This window comes from Ctenopharyngodon idella, chromosome 21 (assembly GCF_019924925.1).
Source record: "Ctenopharyngodon idella isolate HZGC_01 chromosome 21, HZGC01, whole genome shotgun sequence".
Lineage (NCBI taxonomy): Eukaryota > Metazoa > Chordata > Actinopteri > Cypriniformes > Xenocyprididae > Ctenopharyngodon > Ctenopharyngodon idella.
Genome location: NC_067240.1, coordinates 4,690,143 through 4,709,469, shown reverse-complemented (window position 1 = coordinate 4,709,469; position 19,327 = coordinate 4,690,143). Strand labels below are relative to the sequence as shown.

The following is a 19,327-nucleotide window of genomic DNA, read 5'->3' as shown; positions in this document are numbered from 1 at the left end:
TGTGGTTAATCAAACAGTTGCTGATCCACATTGACTTCCATAGTATAGAAAAAGATACTATGGAAGTCAATGGAGACCAGAAACAGTTTGGTTACCCACATTCTTCAAAACATCTTCTTTTGTGTTCAGCAGAACAAAGAAATTCATACAGGTTTAGAACAGCTTGAGGAAATTTTACATTTTTGGGTGAACTATCCCTTTAACCCTGGGTTTTCTACTTTTTATTTTTAGGTCATTTTTATCCATGGGTTAAGCAACATTTAATGCCAGTGTTATTTTAATATTATTTGTATAATAGTATAGTGTATATTAATATTTTGAATTAGCTTTTATTTTTATATTTTCAGGTTACATTTTAATTTTAGTTAATAAATTTTGAATAATTGTTATGTGGGTTTGTCATTTTTATTAGTTCTTTAAATATTTATTTTTAGTTTAAATTAATTTTTTTTTTTTTAGATTTAGCCATTTTAGTACATCAAGTTGGTTGCCAATGCAACATTTTATTTATGTTCTTTAAAGCTCCAGTGTGTAATATTTAGGAGGATCTATTGACAGAAATGCAATATAATATACATAACTATGTTTTCAGTGGTGTATAAAGACCTTACATAATGAACCATTATGTTTTTACTACCCTAGAATGAGCCGTTTATATCTACATACACCGCGGGTCCCCTTACATGGAAGTCGCCATTTTGCGTCGCCATGTTTCTACAGTAGCCCTTAATGGACAAACTGCTCTACAAAGCACGTTTGCTTGACTGGCTACTCTCTGCTGTCTCAGACGACAACATCTTTGTCCTGTGTCGGCCACCGTAGCTTCTCTATGTGCTTCGTAAGGGAGGGGTGAGCAGAGGACTGAGCCGTTGGTTGCAATTCACAACCTCACCGCTAGATGTCGCTAAAATTTACACACTGAAGCTTTAAGTTTTTCATCTAATATATATATATATTTGACTTTATTTCAGGTTTTAATTAAGTATTAATGAAAATGATTAAATACTTTTTTCGAATATCACAAAGTTTCAAAGATTAAAGTGCAGGTAAATTGAGTTATTTTCTCCTAAAAGAAAGAATCGAGTTTGAACTGCTGAAACGAGTCGTCAGTAATTCCAGCCTCACTTCCTGTTACATACCCACATAACGTAACAACTTTGCATAATGCAAGCCAATCACAACAGACTGGACCATCTGACCAATAAGATCAGAGTAGGCTCTCAGAAAGGAGGAGTTTTAGAGAGACTTCATCTTTGAGAAATGAGATTAATTAAAATAGCATAATAGGGGCACTTTAACTGTTTTAGTTCTAGTTAACAATAACAACACTGTTTCACGCTTGTAATTTTAAAACCAAATGTACACATTGATTAACCCAGGATAAACAGTGTGAAACACGGAACAAGATAATCCAAGGTTAAAAATGACCATGATTAGAAGAGTGAAAAGCCCAGTTGAATGCACCCCAAAAAAACACACACATGTGACATTGTGCTTATATGAGCTATACAATTACAAAATGGACTGGAAAATGACAATATAAACACGTACGGTTGTGTGTAGCATGATTTATAATATGCATGATTTGTTGGCAAGTGTAATTCAATTTTCTTGGTTGAATTCAAGAACAAATGTGGCCTGAAACACACTCAAACATGCATTTATGCAGAGCAAAACTGGCAAGAATTCAGTCAATCAGTCGGGTTTGCAGAAACAGAGCACTCAGATGAAGTTTAGTATGTTTTTATCAATAATTACATCAGCATTTAGGTTATCTCTCTGTTGGTTTGTGAACTGGATGTTTTTTGTGTGTGTGTGTGTGTGTGTGTGTGTGTGTGTGTGTGTGTGCATGTCGTTTTGCATAACTTAAAGGGTGTGTAGTGTTAGTAGGTTCATGCTTATTTAAACTGAAATAAAGGTCTAACTTCAACATTTCATTTTGAGAAAATCACACTTATAAGCTTGATTCAAAATCTCTTCGTCACACACAGTTAATGCACTCAACTAGTACTCCATCTCACCCTCAGAAAGATAAACCCTTCTCCAGGAAAACAGCTCTGTGAGGAAACATTCAGAAACGTTTCATACGTCACATTTCATAGCTAAAATTGCAGCTCTCAGTCAGGAATAAAGATCAGGAGCACCAAACATGAGTGTGTTGTCGTGACTCAAATTTTGTGAGCGTGATTTTTTAATGAATACTGTGATTTTACCAAGCAGCAACCTTCCGGTCTCTCTTATGAATCCAACATGGAAGTGACTTAAACTGCAATTCATCGACTGGCCGCTAGAGACAGGCTCCAAAAGGGAGTCAATCCCATAGACCCCCCATGTTAAAATGCCCAACATTACAGCAGAAAAAAAATGTTTACAGCCTTGTCCAAAAAGTGGTTTTGGTCTATATAGCTAATTTTGAACTTCATGACAACTGTGAGGGGGGTGATTTTTTTTAAAACTCATCTGTTTAAATTATATTAAGCCTTAAATTTCTGCATAATTAAGGGCGTGGCCACTTGAGTGACAGGTGGATTGCAGCTGCTGTCACTACTAGCCGTTTGTCTGCGGTCTGTTAGCCGTCACGTCACCTCAGCTAATTCCACCCACGTCCCAACTCTTTGCCATTTTCAGTTATCTTGGAGTGACGCACTGCCAAGATGGTGACGGCCGGCTCCGCCCACTTTGGGCTTCAAAAATGCTCTTCAGAAACCTACAGGCAAAGTCACGGACACTGCGTCACATTGTTTTATACAGTCTATGGATTTTACTCATTTAAATGGTTGCATTATGTTTTTCCAGGGTTATATCTTATTGTTATGAATATCTATATCATATGGAATCTTGTTTCTGCCATGAAATAAAAAATAAAAAAGGTAATTGCAACTTTTTATCTCACAATTCTGACTTTTTTTCAGAATTGTGAAATATAAAGTCAGAATTGCGAGATATAAAGTCAGAATTGTGAGATATAAAGTCAGAATTACGAGTTATAAAGTCAGAATTACATGATATAAAGTCAGAATCACATGATATAAAGTCAGAATTGTGAGCTATAAAGTCAGAATTGCGAGTTAAAAAGTCAGAATTACATGACAAAGTCAGAATTGCGAGTTATAAAGTCATCCGAATTGCGAGTTATAAAGTAAGAATTACATGATATAAAGTCAGACTTACGAGTTATAAAGTCAGAATTGTGTGATATAAAGTCAGAATTGCATGACATAGTCAGAATTGTGAGTTATAAAGTCAGAATTGCGAGATATAAAGTAAGAATTACATGATATAAAGTCAGACTTACGAGTTATAAAGTCAGAATTGCGAGATATAAAGTCAGAATTGTGAGATATAAAGTCAGAATTGCGAGTTATAAAAAATTCTGAGAAAAAGTCAGAATCACAAGTTTATATCTCGCAATTCTGACTTTATAACTCGCAATTGTGAGTTTAAATCTTGCAATTCTGAGAAACAAAGTCAGAATTGTGAGATAAAAAGTCGCAATTACCTTTTTTATTATTTTATTTAGTGGTGGAAACAAGCTTCCATACTATCAACTATACACTGTAAAAAATGATTTTTTGAATCTTAAAGATTATTTAAGTCTTACTACTTCACAATTTCCTGTTTAATTCAATGTATTACAGTACTTAGCAATTTCGGAGTGAAAATTGTTTCTACACCAATTTTTTCAGTGTATGTACTGAGATTGAACAAAGTGTGAACAAATAATACAGCTAAAGATCCATACCGGCAGTCTCTATCTAACACGTATTAGCAAATGATGTGCTTTTCACAGATATATTCAAAGGCATGGTGATGGTTTACTAAAGAAATTCTACTTATTTATGCTACATGTAAACTGTTCATTATTACTGATGTCAATGTGTGATGATCAACACCAGCATAAGGGCCGGTCCACACAGAACGCGTTTCTGCAGTTACAAAATTGAGACACACTGGTCAGTGGAGCGGAAAAAACAGGGTCTAGAGACTCGTTCTTTAGAAGTTGAACTTATTTTAACCTGAGCGCCATGTTTTTAGAATGCCATGTCATATGCGAGATGCTGCAAAAGATGTGAGATGTCCGTCTAGCATGTGTTTACATTGAAAAACGATGAAAAAGTAGAGCAGTGGAATGGAAAAATGCATCCTGTGTGAACAGCCCCTAATTTGACATTTTCCTCCATGATCTAGGCTGGACCTTAAGTTACTTTACAATTACTTTACATATGAAAACAGTACAAAAACTTGCATGTATCTCCTCGTATATGTGTGCATTTTAATGGAGTGATCTAACATGCACTGCTATTCAATACAACAAGATACTCCCGCCATATTAAACTATGGTGGACTAATATCTAAAACCATCATGTGCTAAGACACATACAGTACAATCATTTAGTCATTCAGTTTCAGAAAAAAGTCTGCCCGCATTAACAAAAAACAGTCACTTTCTTGGCTTGGAGAGAGTCACACCCTAGATGTCTCCTTTAGTGTTCATATACACAAACACACTCATGAGATCACAGGACCTAAAGCTCTGGGTCATATGTAGGTAATGGCACCTTTGGCGTTGGAGTCCAGAAAGACCTCGACGTAGGATGTGGGGACGTAACCCTCCTCTTCTTCGTTTCTTCTAACACGCGTCCATCCGTCACCTTTGTCTTCCTCTATTACATACAAGAGCTCACCCTCTGCTACTGCGATGGTGCCTTCATTATGACCTACAGAGAAAAGTGATAGGACAATAAATAATTAAATAAATATATATATATATACATACATGTACACTTCCGTTCAAAAGTTTGGGGTCTTTTATTCAGCGAGAATGCATCAAAAGTGACAGCAAAAACAGTTGAAATAACTGAAAATAACTGTTTTCAACATTGATAATAATAAGAAATCCTTCTTGAGCAGCAAATCAGCATATTAGAATGATTTCTGAAGGATCATGTGACACTGAAGACTGGAGTAATGATGCTGAAAATTCAGCTTTGATCACAGGAATAAATTACATTTTAAAATGTATTAAAATAGAAAACAGTTCTTTTAAATTGTAATAAAGTTTCATAATATTACTGTTTTTACTATATGTTAGATCAAATAAATGCAGCAAGTATAATTTCACTTAAGATGCTGTCTTATCAGGAAGCTCCCTATGTAGACAGCGAGACAACTCACTAGGTTTGAAGCGAAGCCCACATTTTTTGCTAGAAATATTTGTTTATGTACATTTTATACATGAAATACCTTCAAACGGGTAGAGGGCTTTGCAGGTGCCGATGGTCGGAAGCATTTCTTCGTCTGCGTCATCAAATTCATCTCCGGACTCCGCTGTTTCGGGATGGACCTCTGGTTTACTCTGGACCTCAGAACTCGGTTCCTCTGTATAACTGCCATCCGGACTGCTCCATCACACACACGCACACACACGTAGACAATAACTATAGCAACTGTTTTGAAAGTATGTGCATATATTAGCTTTATTACACTCTTATGGGACCATTAATATTAATGTTAAAAGTCAATGAGAATAAAATATAACTCAAAGAGTAACACAATAAAATGCATAGAACATTAAGATAAATACATATTTAATAGATTTTAAAACCAATGAAATTCCATGGTGGGCGGAGCTAAGGCAGTCCTCACAAGTACAGGTACACAATGTGTGTGTGTGTATGTGTGTGTGAGTGTGTACCTCTCTCTATCCTGTGCGCAGTTGTTGTTGGAAGGTGGCGTGCTGTTCTGGGTCTCGTATAGGACACTTGTCCGCCGTGGAGGGTCACTCTTCACCGGCATCCTTCCTTCGACCTCCGCTAACCAGCCCTAGAGCACACACACACTCATTTCCACTGAACTGAACTACTCATGCAGGCCTGTGCTATATATTTGAAGATGTTCATTTATACGCACCTCAAATTTCTGTGCCTCCGCTTGCAGTTTCTCAATGTTTTGGGCGATCTCTCCTAACCGAGGATCCACGCTGTTGGGATCCCCCATCTGTGGGTTCTTTATATATACTTCCTTCATTTTAGTCAAAGCATCTCTGCCAAGAAAAAAAAATACACATAAAAATACACATTTTTGCAGAATAAATCCCATCATACCCTGGCGTAGTCAAAATATATATATATTTTTTTAAAATCCCAACAGAATCAAATAAAAATCCTGCTAAAGAATCAAATAAGATCCTAAAGAGGGAGTTTTAGGGGGGTTTTAAAATCCCAAAAGATTTTTATTTAAATAGAATTGTGTTGTCCTAAAGAGGGATTTTATTCTTTTGGTTATAATAATAGTGCAACTGGAAACCATGTATTCTCAAAAATGATGTCATGTTTGAATCCGAAAAGAAAATTCCCAGGGATCCCATAGAACTTATTTTTCAAATTATAACAAAAATTCCAATTGGGTTCCTTTAGGTTTTTTTTTTTTTAATTTTTTTTAGGAAATATTAAAGTTTTAATTCACTTCTAAATTTAAATTTCCTGATAATTTACTCACCCCCAAGTCATCCAAGATGTTCATATCTTTCTTTCTTCAGTTGAAAAGAAATTAATGTTTGTGAGGAAAATATTCCAGGATTTTTCTCTATATAGTGGACTTCAACAGGGTTCAACTGGTTGAAGGTCCAAATTGCAGTTTCAGTGCAGCTTCAAAGAGCTCTACACGATCCCAGATGAGGAATAAGGGTCTTATCTAGTAAAACGATTGGTCATTTTCTAAAAAAAATAAAAATTCTATACTTTTTAATCACGAATGCTTGTCTTGCACTGATCTGCGATGCGCTACGCATTACGTAATCACGTTGGAAAGGTCACACATGATGTAGGCGGAAGTACCGATCCAGTGTCTAAAAAGTGAACGTGCAAAGACGAAGTCAAACGCCCTTTACAAAAAAAGGTAAAACAACAATGTCGGATGATTTTGAAGTTGGAGGAGAAAATGAGATTAAGTTTTTCGCCCCACCACAGTACTTCCACCTACATCCATTTGCAAGCTTTAAGTCTGAAATAAATAATTAATAATTATTAAATAATTAAGTCCCATAATATTTTTCCTTCAGAAGTAATGTTGGTAGTTTAACCAATGTGCACTTATTAATTTATTCATATTTATTCATTCTACCATGGTGAATAAATGAAGGTAACGGCTACGCACGACCAATTTGAAAATTCTGTGCGACTGACACTAGGGGGCGAATTGCGACAATTGTGCAGTGAAAAGGTGGCTTACTGTGTCCTAACCAGACTAGACAAAGCTACAAGACAACAAAATCAATCATTAATCACAGCCAATCATAACAGCGTGTGGGCGGGCTCTGTTCGCATCTAAACATGAAAACCAAACGAAATTAAACTAACAAAATTAAACCATAAAACATTATTCAAAATACAGTGACTGATACAATCTTTGTCATGAAATACACTTGTTTGAGCTTTGCTTAATATTAAAATGGTTTGAGCTTGAATATCATTTTGCATGACTTTAATAGCCACTATGAGAGCAACAATGGATAATTTACCTCAGAGTTTGAAAAGAAATAAAAGGAAACAAGAACGTTCAAACTAAGTAATAAATACTTTTCTTTGTGCATTTATGTCCTTGTTCCCTCTCTATGACCTGAACTATTAGCTGCAAAATCCCAGAAATATAGAAACCATTTCAAAAATAGAATCTTTGTCGTGTCGCGGCTGGTTAGGACAGTCTTTGAAGTGGTCATTTTGTAGCCAAAGCTCTTGAAATTTACATTTTTTCTGGCATGTTTGCCTTAGTTAACAGGTACAGGCGACTGCATTTGACTTAAGTTGATGAGCGGGAAGGGAATAAAATGCCGCTGAAAAATAGCCTAACCATAATAATACGCAAAACACGTGAAACAACTCAATAAAAAACTGCGGTATAGAAAAATTACATTTTGATAAACTAAAATTTAAAGCGACAAACAAAAATCCCTGATATTTCATGACTTGGACAAAAAAAAAAATAGAATTCCCTGACTTTCAATGTCTGGAAAAGACCTTTTAAAATTCCATGATATTCCAGAAATTCCATGACCCGTGGGAACCCTGTAGATAAGACCCTTATTGCTTTGAAGCTGCACTGAAACTGCAATTTGGACCTTCAACCTGTTGAACCCTGTTGAAGTCCACTATATGGAGAAAAATCCTGGAATGTTTTCCTTAATTTCTTTTCAACGGAAGAAAGAAGGACATGAACATCTTGGATGACATGGGGGTGAGTAAATTATCAGGAAATTTTGATTCTGAAGTGAACTAATCCTTTAACACTGTCAGTGTATCCTTTAGGATTTTTTTATGGCAAGATATATGAGTTTGTGTTTCTGTTATTTGTGTTTTGCCAGTATACCTCTGGTCCATCTCTTTCTGTATGTCTTTATTAATGTCGTCAATCTTCGCCTGAAGCTTCTTCCTTCTTTGCTCTGGAGGAAGATGACTGAAGTCCTCAGGATTCGAACCCTAAGAGGAGACAGAGAGGGAGACAGACAAACCTTTAAAAAATGACACTGTACTGTTTTTTGAATCTGCAGATAAAAAAAATATGCATATGCATATGTATAAATGGGGCGGGTCAACCCAGGCCACATCCAAACACTTCAACTGACTAATAAAGATTCTTCTGTTTCTGTCATCTGGTTGGCTAGCAGACTTTGGTAATGAGCCAATCAGCTTTCAACTCAAATGTTTATCAAAGGTAAACCAGATGAGCTAATTAAATCTAAGATCAATGATTAACTGAACCTATTCAGTCCAATGCCAACAACAACATTGATTAAATGGTTCTCATGAAACAAACTGTCATCTTGCTCGGCTTATCTTTAAAATCTGATTCTGGTTGATCTGAGAGATTTGGTTTGCATCTGTCCTTATGTGCCCTCTCTCTCTCTCACTCTCTCTCATATCCTGTTCCTGTCTACATTAATGTATCGATCCTCTGAACACTCGAGCCGCTGTTTTTTCCACATTAGCTCTCTCTGAAAGGCAGTATTTTCCATGCTGATCTTAATCACATGGTGGTGCTAAAGAGCCGTGAGTTTGGGGGCATTCTGCAATACTTATTCTAGCCTAAAATCGGACTTTGTTTATTCACAGCATTTCTCTAATTTGAGCTTGGACTGAATAGGTGCATGGCTGTATCTTTTCCTCTAATTCCACCCACAGGTCAATGTAAACATCTCACTAAAAGGTCAAAGGTCACAAGGCAGGCACAGCGACCTTACCCCTTCTTCCACGCCACCATACTGTCATGCAACAATAAACATCCAGATTTGACTGAGCATGCATTGCATTATCACTCAAAAATACAGTTAAATAAAACCACAAACTCACCCCAGGCAAACTTGAAATATATAGTCAAGATCTACACAAGCACAACATACATGCTACACTCACTTTATACTCACCCTCTTCAAAAAAAAGACAAAATGTTAAAATAAAATGTTAATTGTGTAACATTTGGTTATTTTAAAATAAAAATATATGGTTTTTATAAAATAAAATAGATAAAAATGGATCAAAATACACACATCTATAAACATAACATTAAAAACAAACATTACTTGTAGTATAATATTCAACTGTAAATCATACTACACTATCAGTAAATGAGTGATTCAATAATCACGTGAAAAGTTTTGGGCGGGGCTAAAACAGTAAGACGCTCTATGATTGGTTAAGATACTTGATATATTCTAATCACTTTTAATTATTAATAATACTTGAAGACATAATTCACACACAAAATTTTTTTTTTCTCACAATCATGTCATTTAAAAACATGTTTGACTTCAGTGAAACACAAAAGAAGATATTTTGCAAAATGTTTATGCTGCTCTTTTCCATATAATGAAAGTAGCAGCAAGCATCTGCTTTTGCAGTCAAACAGGTTAAGGGTGACATGAGGGTGAGCAAATGAAGACTGAATATTTATTTTGCATGTGAACTATCCCTTTAACTTAACTGATGAAAAAGAATCTCTAATATACATTCAAAATGATCACATTTCAGCATATTATGCCATAATATCTATCTAGGGATCAAAGTTAATCAAGACCAAATCAGAGAAAACTGAACAGATAAACAAACACGAGGACAAAAAACGGGTTTCAGATCACCTCAATAAGGTTCCGCACGTGGGCATTGAGTGAGAGCTACACAGAGGGACAGTCACCACGGCAACAAGGCAAAACAAAACAAAAACAGACATCAACAAAAAAGATAAATAAGACAACAAAACGGTTTTAAACTTAAATACACACAAAGGTAAAATTATTTTTTAAAAAAAAGAGAGAGACCAAAAGTTTTGTTAAAAAAAATAAATATTGATACGGGTTGAACACAAAGGAACAAAGTGATGTTAAAGGACCAGGTGTTACTACAGCGACGGACATGCTACGGTCATGCCGCTACGAATATGCTACTGAGGTCATGCTTACCAGCTTTAGAGAGAGCTTCTCATGGGCGAAAAGAGAGAGCGATCGAGGGAAAGAACCGAGAGAAGAGAGAAAACATCAGAGGGAGAAACATCAGACCCCTGTACACGTCATACACATACATGCAGGTGTGTTCGTGTGTTATGATGTTGTCACCGGTGAAGCTCACTCCATCACCTCACACAATCACACTTGGCTGGCCTCCGGTATTTTGTGCTTTGTCATAAGACAGATATCTGCTGGCAGAGCCACTTGAAATTTAGTTGAAAGCCTCACTTTGGCACATGAACGAGGAAAATATTACATTAGTGGAAGTACAAGCTGTCTAAATACATTCGGTCATTTAGGCAGTGTGTCCACCAATGCATTCTTCCAGCATGTATTTTCAATCGTTTTCGATAGGAGCGCCACATATTTAAAAACAGTAGCAGCGTGACGAAGCGCTAAGCGTCTATTTTTATTTTTCTGGTTGCCGAGAGTTAAAAAATGTTAGTCACCTTTTACCCAATCACAGTGGAGAAGGGGCGGGACAAATATCACATCAGCCAATCGCCACATCTTGCTTGTAGAACAACGACAGATGACAACAAGCAAAACGACTGTCGACATTTTTATATTCAGAAACAAACTATCTGCGACAGTAGGGCCTAAAACTAACTTTTTGCCACACCTGCCAATGGCTGGTGACTTAAGAATATTTACCACCTTAAATTTATCTTACAGTGACAGAAGCCTAATAAACCTGCTGCCGCCTGTTTCAATGTAGTGTTGTCAAAAGTACCGACTTGGTTTCAAAGTGAAATTTTAAAAATGTGACGCTTTGAGTGCTGTTGAGCGTATTCGTGAACATGCGCTCAACATATATGTCTGTGGTTGGCTACAATGATCAATGCACAGGAGAGTTTGAAAGCAGGGCGTTTGAAAGCAGGCGTCTATCAGCAGATATCCCGCTCATAGACGCCTACTTTTAAACGCTCCCGTGTGTATCTGTGTAAGCGCTCGGTGAAGAGCGTCAAAGATGTCTATTTACAACATGTTTTTGAAGCGTTGATCATTGTAGCCAATCACAGACGTATATGATGAGCGCGTGAACACAATGGCCAATCAGAGGTGTTTAAGAATCTGCTCAACAGCGGCACATTTTTAAAATTTCAGTACCGACTTGGTATCGAAGTCGGTACTTCTGACAACACTACATTGAAAACAGACAGCAGCAGGTTTATTAGGCTGCTGTCACTTTAAGAGCTACTGCACGAATCCAATATACCGATACATGCGTTTTCTTTCTCGACTGTTTGTGTTCACTCAAACCATAACCGACTGTGTTTACAAGGATACTCAGCGAGAAATTTTGTGTGAATATGTCTGTTCAAGTGCAAGAAGATGTGGAACAGAGCTCATTTCAGTATTTGCGCGCTGAGACGTTTTTTTCTTGGCGCACTCTGGATGTGTGCACACACTAAACTTCCCACACAGCATGTGAGTAACAAATTGAGTTCCTTTTTGTGTCTTCTTGCGCTTGAATATTTAAATTGGGAAGGCTTAAACTTTCATGATGATGCAGTACTGGCCTGTCAACTGTCCTGAGCGTTATTCACGTTTGTTCATGTTCATATTCTCATAATGTTACCAGCAAACTGGCGATTGACACCATTTCATATACTCGCCAATACTGATTTTTACTCGATTATGGCACTTGCCGAGTATTTTAAGCTTTCAAGTGTTTGTGCTAGACGTTTTAGAAGAGCGCCTGGTGTTTTCATCTGGTTAAATTGCTTTGGTGGACACATGACCTTAGTGAGGGAGTTTCAATGATTTCTAAAACCTTTCAAATATTCCAGATTGTTCTAAATATTTGTTAAAAACGCACATGGGAGGTTAAGTTGATCATTTAAATGATGCAATACTACAATTTTTAGCAATATTGTACCTCAATGATGCAACAAAGTTCAAAAGCATCATTTTGTGTTCAAGTGAAACTGGATATACGATGAGGAAAAAAAAAATAGGATGCAATTTGATTTTATCCCATCAGGAACTGATTGGCATTTATTTCTGATGCAGTGAACTTCAGCAGGTACCAATGAACCAATTATTACACAGAATGTTACAGGGTCACATGACATCCTCAGTCTCAAGCAATAGTCAGCCAACAAATAGAACACGACAGGGATGGGTGTACAAGACAGAAGACAGAAGACAGAGGAAAGAGAAAGAGAAACAAAAATGAAAATATTCACAATAGATAGGCTCGTTTTTTAGACGGCCATCTCAACAAAGAGGATTCTGAGTAATTGTACCTGAGTAGGGATCTCAAATCAAAAGGAGAAAAGGTAAACGTGTGGTAAAACGTGAAGTAAAAGCCTAGTTTTGACTGTGTAGTGTGAATAAGTGGGTGAACACCTGAGTTTACTAAATAAATACTTTAATCATAAGAAAATACCTGGCATAAAAACAACATAAAATGAAAATAATGTTGATTATACAAAAAAATAAATATTTCATAAAAACCTGACATAAAATGCTAAAATATTACAATTCATTTATTTTGTGCACCTTGGAATAAAGTGGGCTGATGATGCAAAAAAAAACAAAAAACAAAAAAAAACTAATTTTAGTGAGAGCAACACCCTTATTGTGAAGCTACCTAAGACTTTTCTCAGGACATTTTAGGGTGCTCAAACTATGGAGCTATTTTGACAAATGCATAAACGCACTGACAGGACGTACAATTCAACATGTTTAAACACTTCTCAAACTCATGAATGCACCAACAAGATGTAGAATTCGAAGCGTTTGTAACGGACATAGATATCAAATACAGACGGGATTGTTTGTGTGAACGTGATGTACATATACAGATAAACATCCAATATATCAAAGCAGCGAAATGACACCAAAAGGGGTGAATTCTGAACGCATCTTAGTGTGTGATAAAATGTTACGAGCACCGGAAGGGTCAAAGTTGATCGTGAATGCGCTAGGCTCGCATTCAGAAGTCGCACTCGTGACACTTTGAGAATTAACCCCTCCCACACAAGCTGATTTGCTGCCAGAGCACAGGGGCGGAGCCAGGCTGCTGGGGGTTGCACATGAGAGGCGGGGTCAGAAGCCAGAGGAGCCAATGAGAGAGTCATTTGATGATGATGCAACTTTTTTCAATTACAGATGTATTTGAATACCAAATATCAGACATTAACCTCATTCAAGGAGATATAGATTAATTAAGAAATTCAGATTATTTAATTATGTTACTGAATATTACTGAACGATATCAATTACATTAATTTAAACAAACAAACAAAAAAAAAAACAGTAAATGAGGTTAAGTCTGTATTTTTACTCTATATCTTATCATATAAGCACATACACACCACTAAATAACATAGACATCTATTGCTTTAAAAATAAAAATAATAATTATCATAAACTGACCCAAACCCTAATAGAAAACATTTTAATAAACATATAAATTGATATAAATTAAATATAAATGTATAATATATATATATATATATATATATATATATATATACTTACAATTTATTTAAAGAATTGATTTATTTATTTTTAGAAATAAAGATGAGGTTTTTGTCATATTTAGCTCACTTCTTTGGATAAATTTGTATATATAGAATATCTAAATAAACCCACAAACACTCTTGCCTCCTCTCACACACTTACGACATATTGCCTGGCCTCGAACGCATACGTAGGCCGACCCAGAGTCCTCTTCATGATTTCTTTATTATAATAGAGAGACTGGGCAGACTGCAGCAAAGAATAAACCCTAATTAAACACACACGCCAAACTATACAAACAGACACACACACACACACTCTTTTACACACCCTGTGACTCAACAAACACACTTTATACAAAGTTGGATACTTTATACAAAAATACACACAAAAAAAACTTTAGCACACAAGAACACACATACTTTTTGCTTCAATAAACCTGCAAACACATACAATTCAAACACAGAAAAACACACACACACACACACACCTAACTGACTATTAGGCACCAAAACACACTCACAGACACAATGACATTATTCTTTATGATATTCACTGATTATTAAGGTCTTACATCATTAAACATATCCAACTTCTTCAATAATGATGCTCCAATACTAAACTGTTCAAAAGTTTGGGATTGGTAAGAAGTGTTTTCTGCGTACCAAGGTTGCATTTATTTAATCAAAAATACAGTAAAAAGAGTAATATTGCGAAAAATTATTACAACTGTTTTCTATCTGAATATACTTGAAAAACATAATTTATTTCTGTTATGCAAAGCTGAATTTTCAGCATCATTACTCCAGTCTTCAGTCACATGATCCTTCAGAAATCATTCTGATTTGCTGCTCAAGAAACATTTCTGATTATTATCAATGTTGAAAACTATTGTGCTGCGCAATATTTTCGGGGGAAACATTGATGCATTTTTTTCAGGATTCTTTGATGGACATTATTTGAAATTTGAAATGTTATAAATGTCTTTTTTGTCACTTTTGATCAATTTAATGCATCCTTGCTGAATAAAAGTATTCATATCTTTTAAAAAAAATCTTACATTCCCCAAACTTTTGAACATTCGTGTACATCAAATCATGTCAACCATAAACACATACATTATAAACAAGCCAGGAGCACAAATGGAGAGAATGAATGTGTCAAAAACCTTAAAATGTTCAGTTAAAATCCTTTAAGATGTTCCCATCTGCCCTCTATAACTCTATATTTAACCATTCATGTCTATAGCATCCTTCTTTCTTTCACTGTGACCTGATTTATGCCACTAGCTCTAATGTCAGTTAAGCTAAAAAGAGTGTACATGATATGGAAAACAGAAAACAATACGATGAACCTAACCGGGCACTTCCTGTCTGATAAATAAACAGCAAAAAATAAGAAATGCTAAATCTGTTTTTCTGTTCACTGACCATAGATCCTTGTATATCTGTGAGCTGAACGGAGAACAGTATCTGTGTTCGGTGCAGTGTGAAAAGATAAAAGCGTCTGAGATTTGCACAGGCACATGGGAAACTGGGATTTGCTGCGTTATCTGTTGTTTTGCCTCTGTTATCTAAGAGAGTCATTCAAAAGTCAGAATCTCTGCTCACACACACGGAAACATGCGAATGGCCTTCCTGAGGGGAAGGTGAATCTGGTCAGATTTGATCAGAAAGTCACACGTCAGCATGTGTGTAAATACAAGACATTGTTCTGAATGTTTGTGTACATGTAATCGCATTACTCCGGATAAGCCTTTATGTTTGAGCACCCGTTTTTATTTTATCTGTCACTGCAGGGTCTCTTCGAGGCCTCCTGACTGGCGCCCCTGCGTGTTGAGTGCATAAGTGTGTTTGTACGTAAGACGTGAAAACGTGAGACCATGATAAACGCAAACAACGAAACATAAAAAAGAGAGAGAGAGACAGACTGACAGAGAGAGAGAGCCAGAGTGGATTTCATTGGCTGCGTGAGGTGGAGGAAAAAGGAGCCGAAGGATATAAACAATTCCACTGCTGCTTCCAGAATTAAGTCACTGCATGACATCATCGCCTCCAAAATCTGAGTCACACTATGACATCATCGCTTCGGAATCTAATGCTGCCGTCAGGTCGTAATTTAGTAATTTAATTTAATAAATTTAAGCTTTTTTGTAAAAACTCAAAATGCTTATTGTAAAATGTTACTGTTAACTAAAACTAAAACTATTAAAAATTGTTTTCTTTAATTTAAATAAACTTGAAATAAAGTAAGATATTAATATTAGATGACAAACTTAAATGTAAAAAAAAAAAAAATAAAACTTTAAATAAATAAATAGAAATCTGGCCTTAGCATCTAACTGAAATAAATACATTTAAGTTCAAGTACTTACATTACTAAACCTAAAACCTAAAATATATATATAAAAATATAAATATAAAAAATAATAAAAATGACAAAAGAACATTAAAAAAAATATTATATATATATATATATATAAATCAAAAATATAAATATAAAAAATATATAATTCAAAATATAAATACAAATAACACTAAAACAGCTCTGATTGAGACAGCAATCCTTTGTTATAAAAAAATACAAATTGTACAAATAAATACCAAAAGTATTCAAAATCTATTTTTTTTAGGTTCTTAAGAAAAGATTAAAAGATGAATCTCCCTGATTTTAATATTTTATTACAGAAGGGATGCTAAAAGGTCTAGGTAGAAGACCAGTGCAAAATATAGTTAATATAGAAAATGTACAGTTATTAGCCCCTTTCACACAGTCTTTACTGGTAAATTACCAGTACATTACCGTTAAGAGATCATGTGTGAACAGGACCTTTTAAAAAAAAAACAGTAAATTGGTTCTGGCAATTTACCAGTAAGGGAAGTTGTAACATTACCAGTAAATTACCAGTAACATGCTCTGTGTGAACACAGAATGAAGATTACCGGTATGAACACGTAAGAAGTCTGCTTTGAGCCAATCATAAAGTTACTAAAGAGATGATTACTCTGCGCAGTTTACAGTAAGCTTTTTAATAGTTTTTCTATGTAAATATGTGCTAGTTGATCATTTTGACCGTTGCGCCAAGTCTTGCAGATTTTTCAATGTGTCGCGCTCAAGACCCAGCCTTCTTTTACTATTCCATTCAGTGTTGTGGCTCTGCAGTTGGATACTATTATGCACGTCTGGTGTTGTTAAGAGCAAAAAAGCGTTCTATTTGATCATCCGTTATGCCGGGCACTCAGACATCAAAAAATGCCGTCAAATTGAACAGATAGTGAAACTAAAGTGCTTCTCCTCATGTGGGCGAATAGCGGCGCAGCGTTTAAAGATAATTTCTGATGACTGACATCACAGAATTTACTGGTATTTTGCTGCTGATGTGTGAATGGTCTCTTATTGGTAAAAAGCCAGAAGGCCGTTGCTTGTGTGAACAGCATATTTGTGTCTTTACCGGTAAAGTCATTCTGGTAATTTTATGGTAATGTACTGCGATTGCTGTGTGAAAGAAATCCTGTTGTAGCGACTAACAACAAACTCTTGCTTCTCTTGTGTACTGTATGTTAAAGCTGCACTATAACTTTTTTGCATTCAAATTTGACAAAATTTATATAATGTAAAGTACATCATGAATCCATTTTCGGATGATCGTGATATATATATATATATATGTATACACAGTCAAACCAAAATACACCTTGAACATTTCATTGATTAATACAGTTTATTCACTATAGTTTAAAAAAATTGTAATAAAATATGACAAGATCTCAGAGTTAAACTGTGTCAGAAAAAATTAATCTTAATTATGTCAGATAACACTTAAGCAAAACATGGTCAGGTCAAAGTGTCTGAATAATTTTTGGTTCCAAATTTTTATCAATTTTACTGGTAGTCCACTGTATGAAGAATTTTTGGGTATAATATGTCACAGTTTACTTTATTTTGCTATCCTCACTTACAGAAATGAACTATAGTGTCCTGCACACACTAGTAAAAACATATCAAAAATATCAAAAATGTCTGAATAATTTTTGGTTTGACTATATATATATATATATATATAAATTTTTTATTTTAATAAAACATAAGACCTTTCATTAGGTCAGAAAAATTCCCGTAACTTGAGAATCACTCAAATATGATCATTCAGTCATGACTTAAAGGCAGCATTAATCACATTATGACATCAATAGCTTGTTTTATATTTAGATTATGATGTAAAAAAACAACTTAAATCATCATTCGGCTCCTTTTCTTTATTATGCAAACATTAACTGATGTGAGAGCACAGGCAATGACAGGCAAAGAGCGGCGCACGCACGCGCACACTTACATAAACACACAGTTGTGGAAGACGTGGAACGCCAGCATGCACGGATACTTACCCCTCGCCGGAGGCTCCTGAGGCAGTGCATTTTGGGCTTGGAGGTCATGAGGTCGTTGAATCGGTGGGACAGGGGCTCCTTGGACTGTTTGGGGGTCTGGGGAGTGGGGCAGGGGTCAGGGGTCACAGCAGAAGGTGAGGGAGGGTCAGGGGGGGGCTGGCGAGGTACGGGGGATGTTAACAGGGACATAAGCTACCGGTAAGACACGTGCCACAGAGCAGCGACCAGTGAGAGAGAGAGATTTACAGAGAGAGAGAAAGAGAGAGAGGGTGGGGACGAAATCGATCCAGAAAGAGGTAAACAAAAAAGGAGGGGGAACACAAAACAAGAGAAATAAGGACCCAAAAATGTTACAGAACTAAAGCAACGAATTAATCAATTAATCAATTAATAAAACAAAGGAAAACCAAAAATAAAACAGAACGTAAAACAAATGCCAACGTAAAGAAACACGCTGCAGCTGTGGTGTTATTAAACCTGTGAGCGAGAGAGTTAGTGCGTTAAACTCGGGTCGGTATATCAGGGGTCACATGCAAGGGTCAAATCACTGCAGAACCATTTAAAGGGACAGTACACCCAAAAATGAACATTCTGACATCATGTCAAGGACTTTTGTTCTTCCCTGGAACACAAAAGAGGATGTTTATGCTGCTTTTTTCCTCAGTATAATATAAGCGGATGGGGACCATGGGTTGTCAAGCTTAAAAAAATGTCAAAAATCCCTGTAAAAGTAGTACATGAATATGACTATATTTCCATACAACAGATTTATGTGGGGAAAAAAGACCTGAAGTTGTTATTCACTGATAATCTCCGTCAGTTTAATTTAAAGCTCTTTATTGGCATGATTGTGTTTATATACAGTATTTTCAAAGCATTATACACAAAACAAGTAATATTAAGAAAACTAAAACTGTAATATATGTGTCTTTGATTATATTGAGGAAGGCAGTAGTTGGTTTCTGAGGGTGTG

At 35.8% G+C, this 19,327-nt stretch overlaps 2 protein-coding genes across 15 annotated transcripts in view; one reads left to right on the top strand and one right to left on the bottom strand.

Annotated features, from left to right (window-relative positions):
* The window catches only part of rpl35 (ribosomal protein L35), a 518,047-nt gene that overhangs the window by 244,860 nt on the left and 253,860 nt on the right, over positions 1 to 19,327 (top strand). The window lies entirely within an intron of this gene.
* Positions 1 to 19,327, bottom strand: part of LOC127503738 (formin-binding protein 1) — an 80,382-nt gene that overhangs the window by 3,184 nt on the left and 57,871 nt on the right. The window contains exons 10-18 of one of the 14 annotated variants that reach the window (XM_051877841.1): positions 18,355 to 18,546; positions 14,132 to 14,218; positions 10,451 to 10,465; positions 10,130 to 10,165; positions 8,365 to 8,474; positions 5,911 to 6,043; positions 5,696 to 5,823; positions 5,245 to 5,402; positions 4,560 to 4,718 (exon numbers count right to left, since the gene is read on the bottom strand). In XM_051877841.1, the coding sequence (XP_051733801.1) occupies positions 4,560 to 4,718; positions 5,245 to 5,402; positions 5,696 to 5,823; positions 5,911 to 6,043; positions 8,365 to 8,474; positions 10,130 to 10,165; positions 10,451 to 10,465; positions 14,132 to 14,218; positions 18,355 to 18,546 (1,018 nt within the window). Of the gene's footprint in view, positions 1 to 2,021; positions 4,719 to 5,244; positions 5,403 to 5,695; positions 5,824 to 5,910; positions 6,044 to 8,364; positions 8,475 to 10,129; positions 10,166 to 10,450; positions 10,466 to 14,131; positions 14,219 to 18,354; positions 18,547 to 19,327 lie in introns of all 14 variants that reach the window. The other 13 variants (XR_007927176.1, XR_007927181.1, XR_007927179.1 and 10 more) reach the window with 13 other exon arrangements.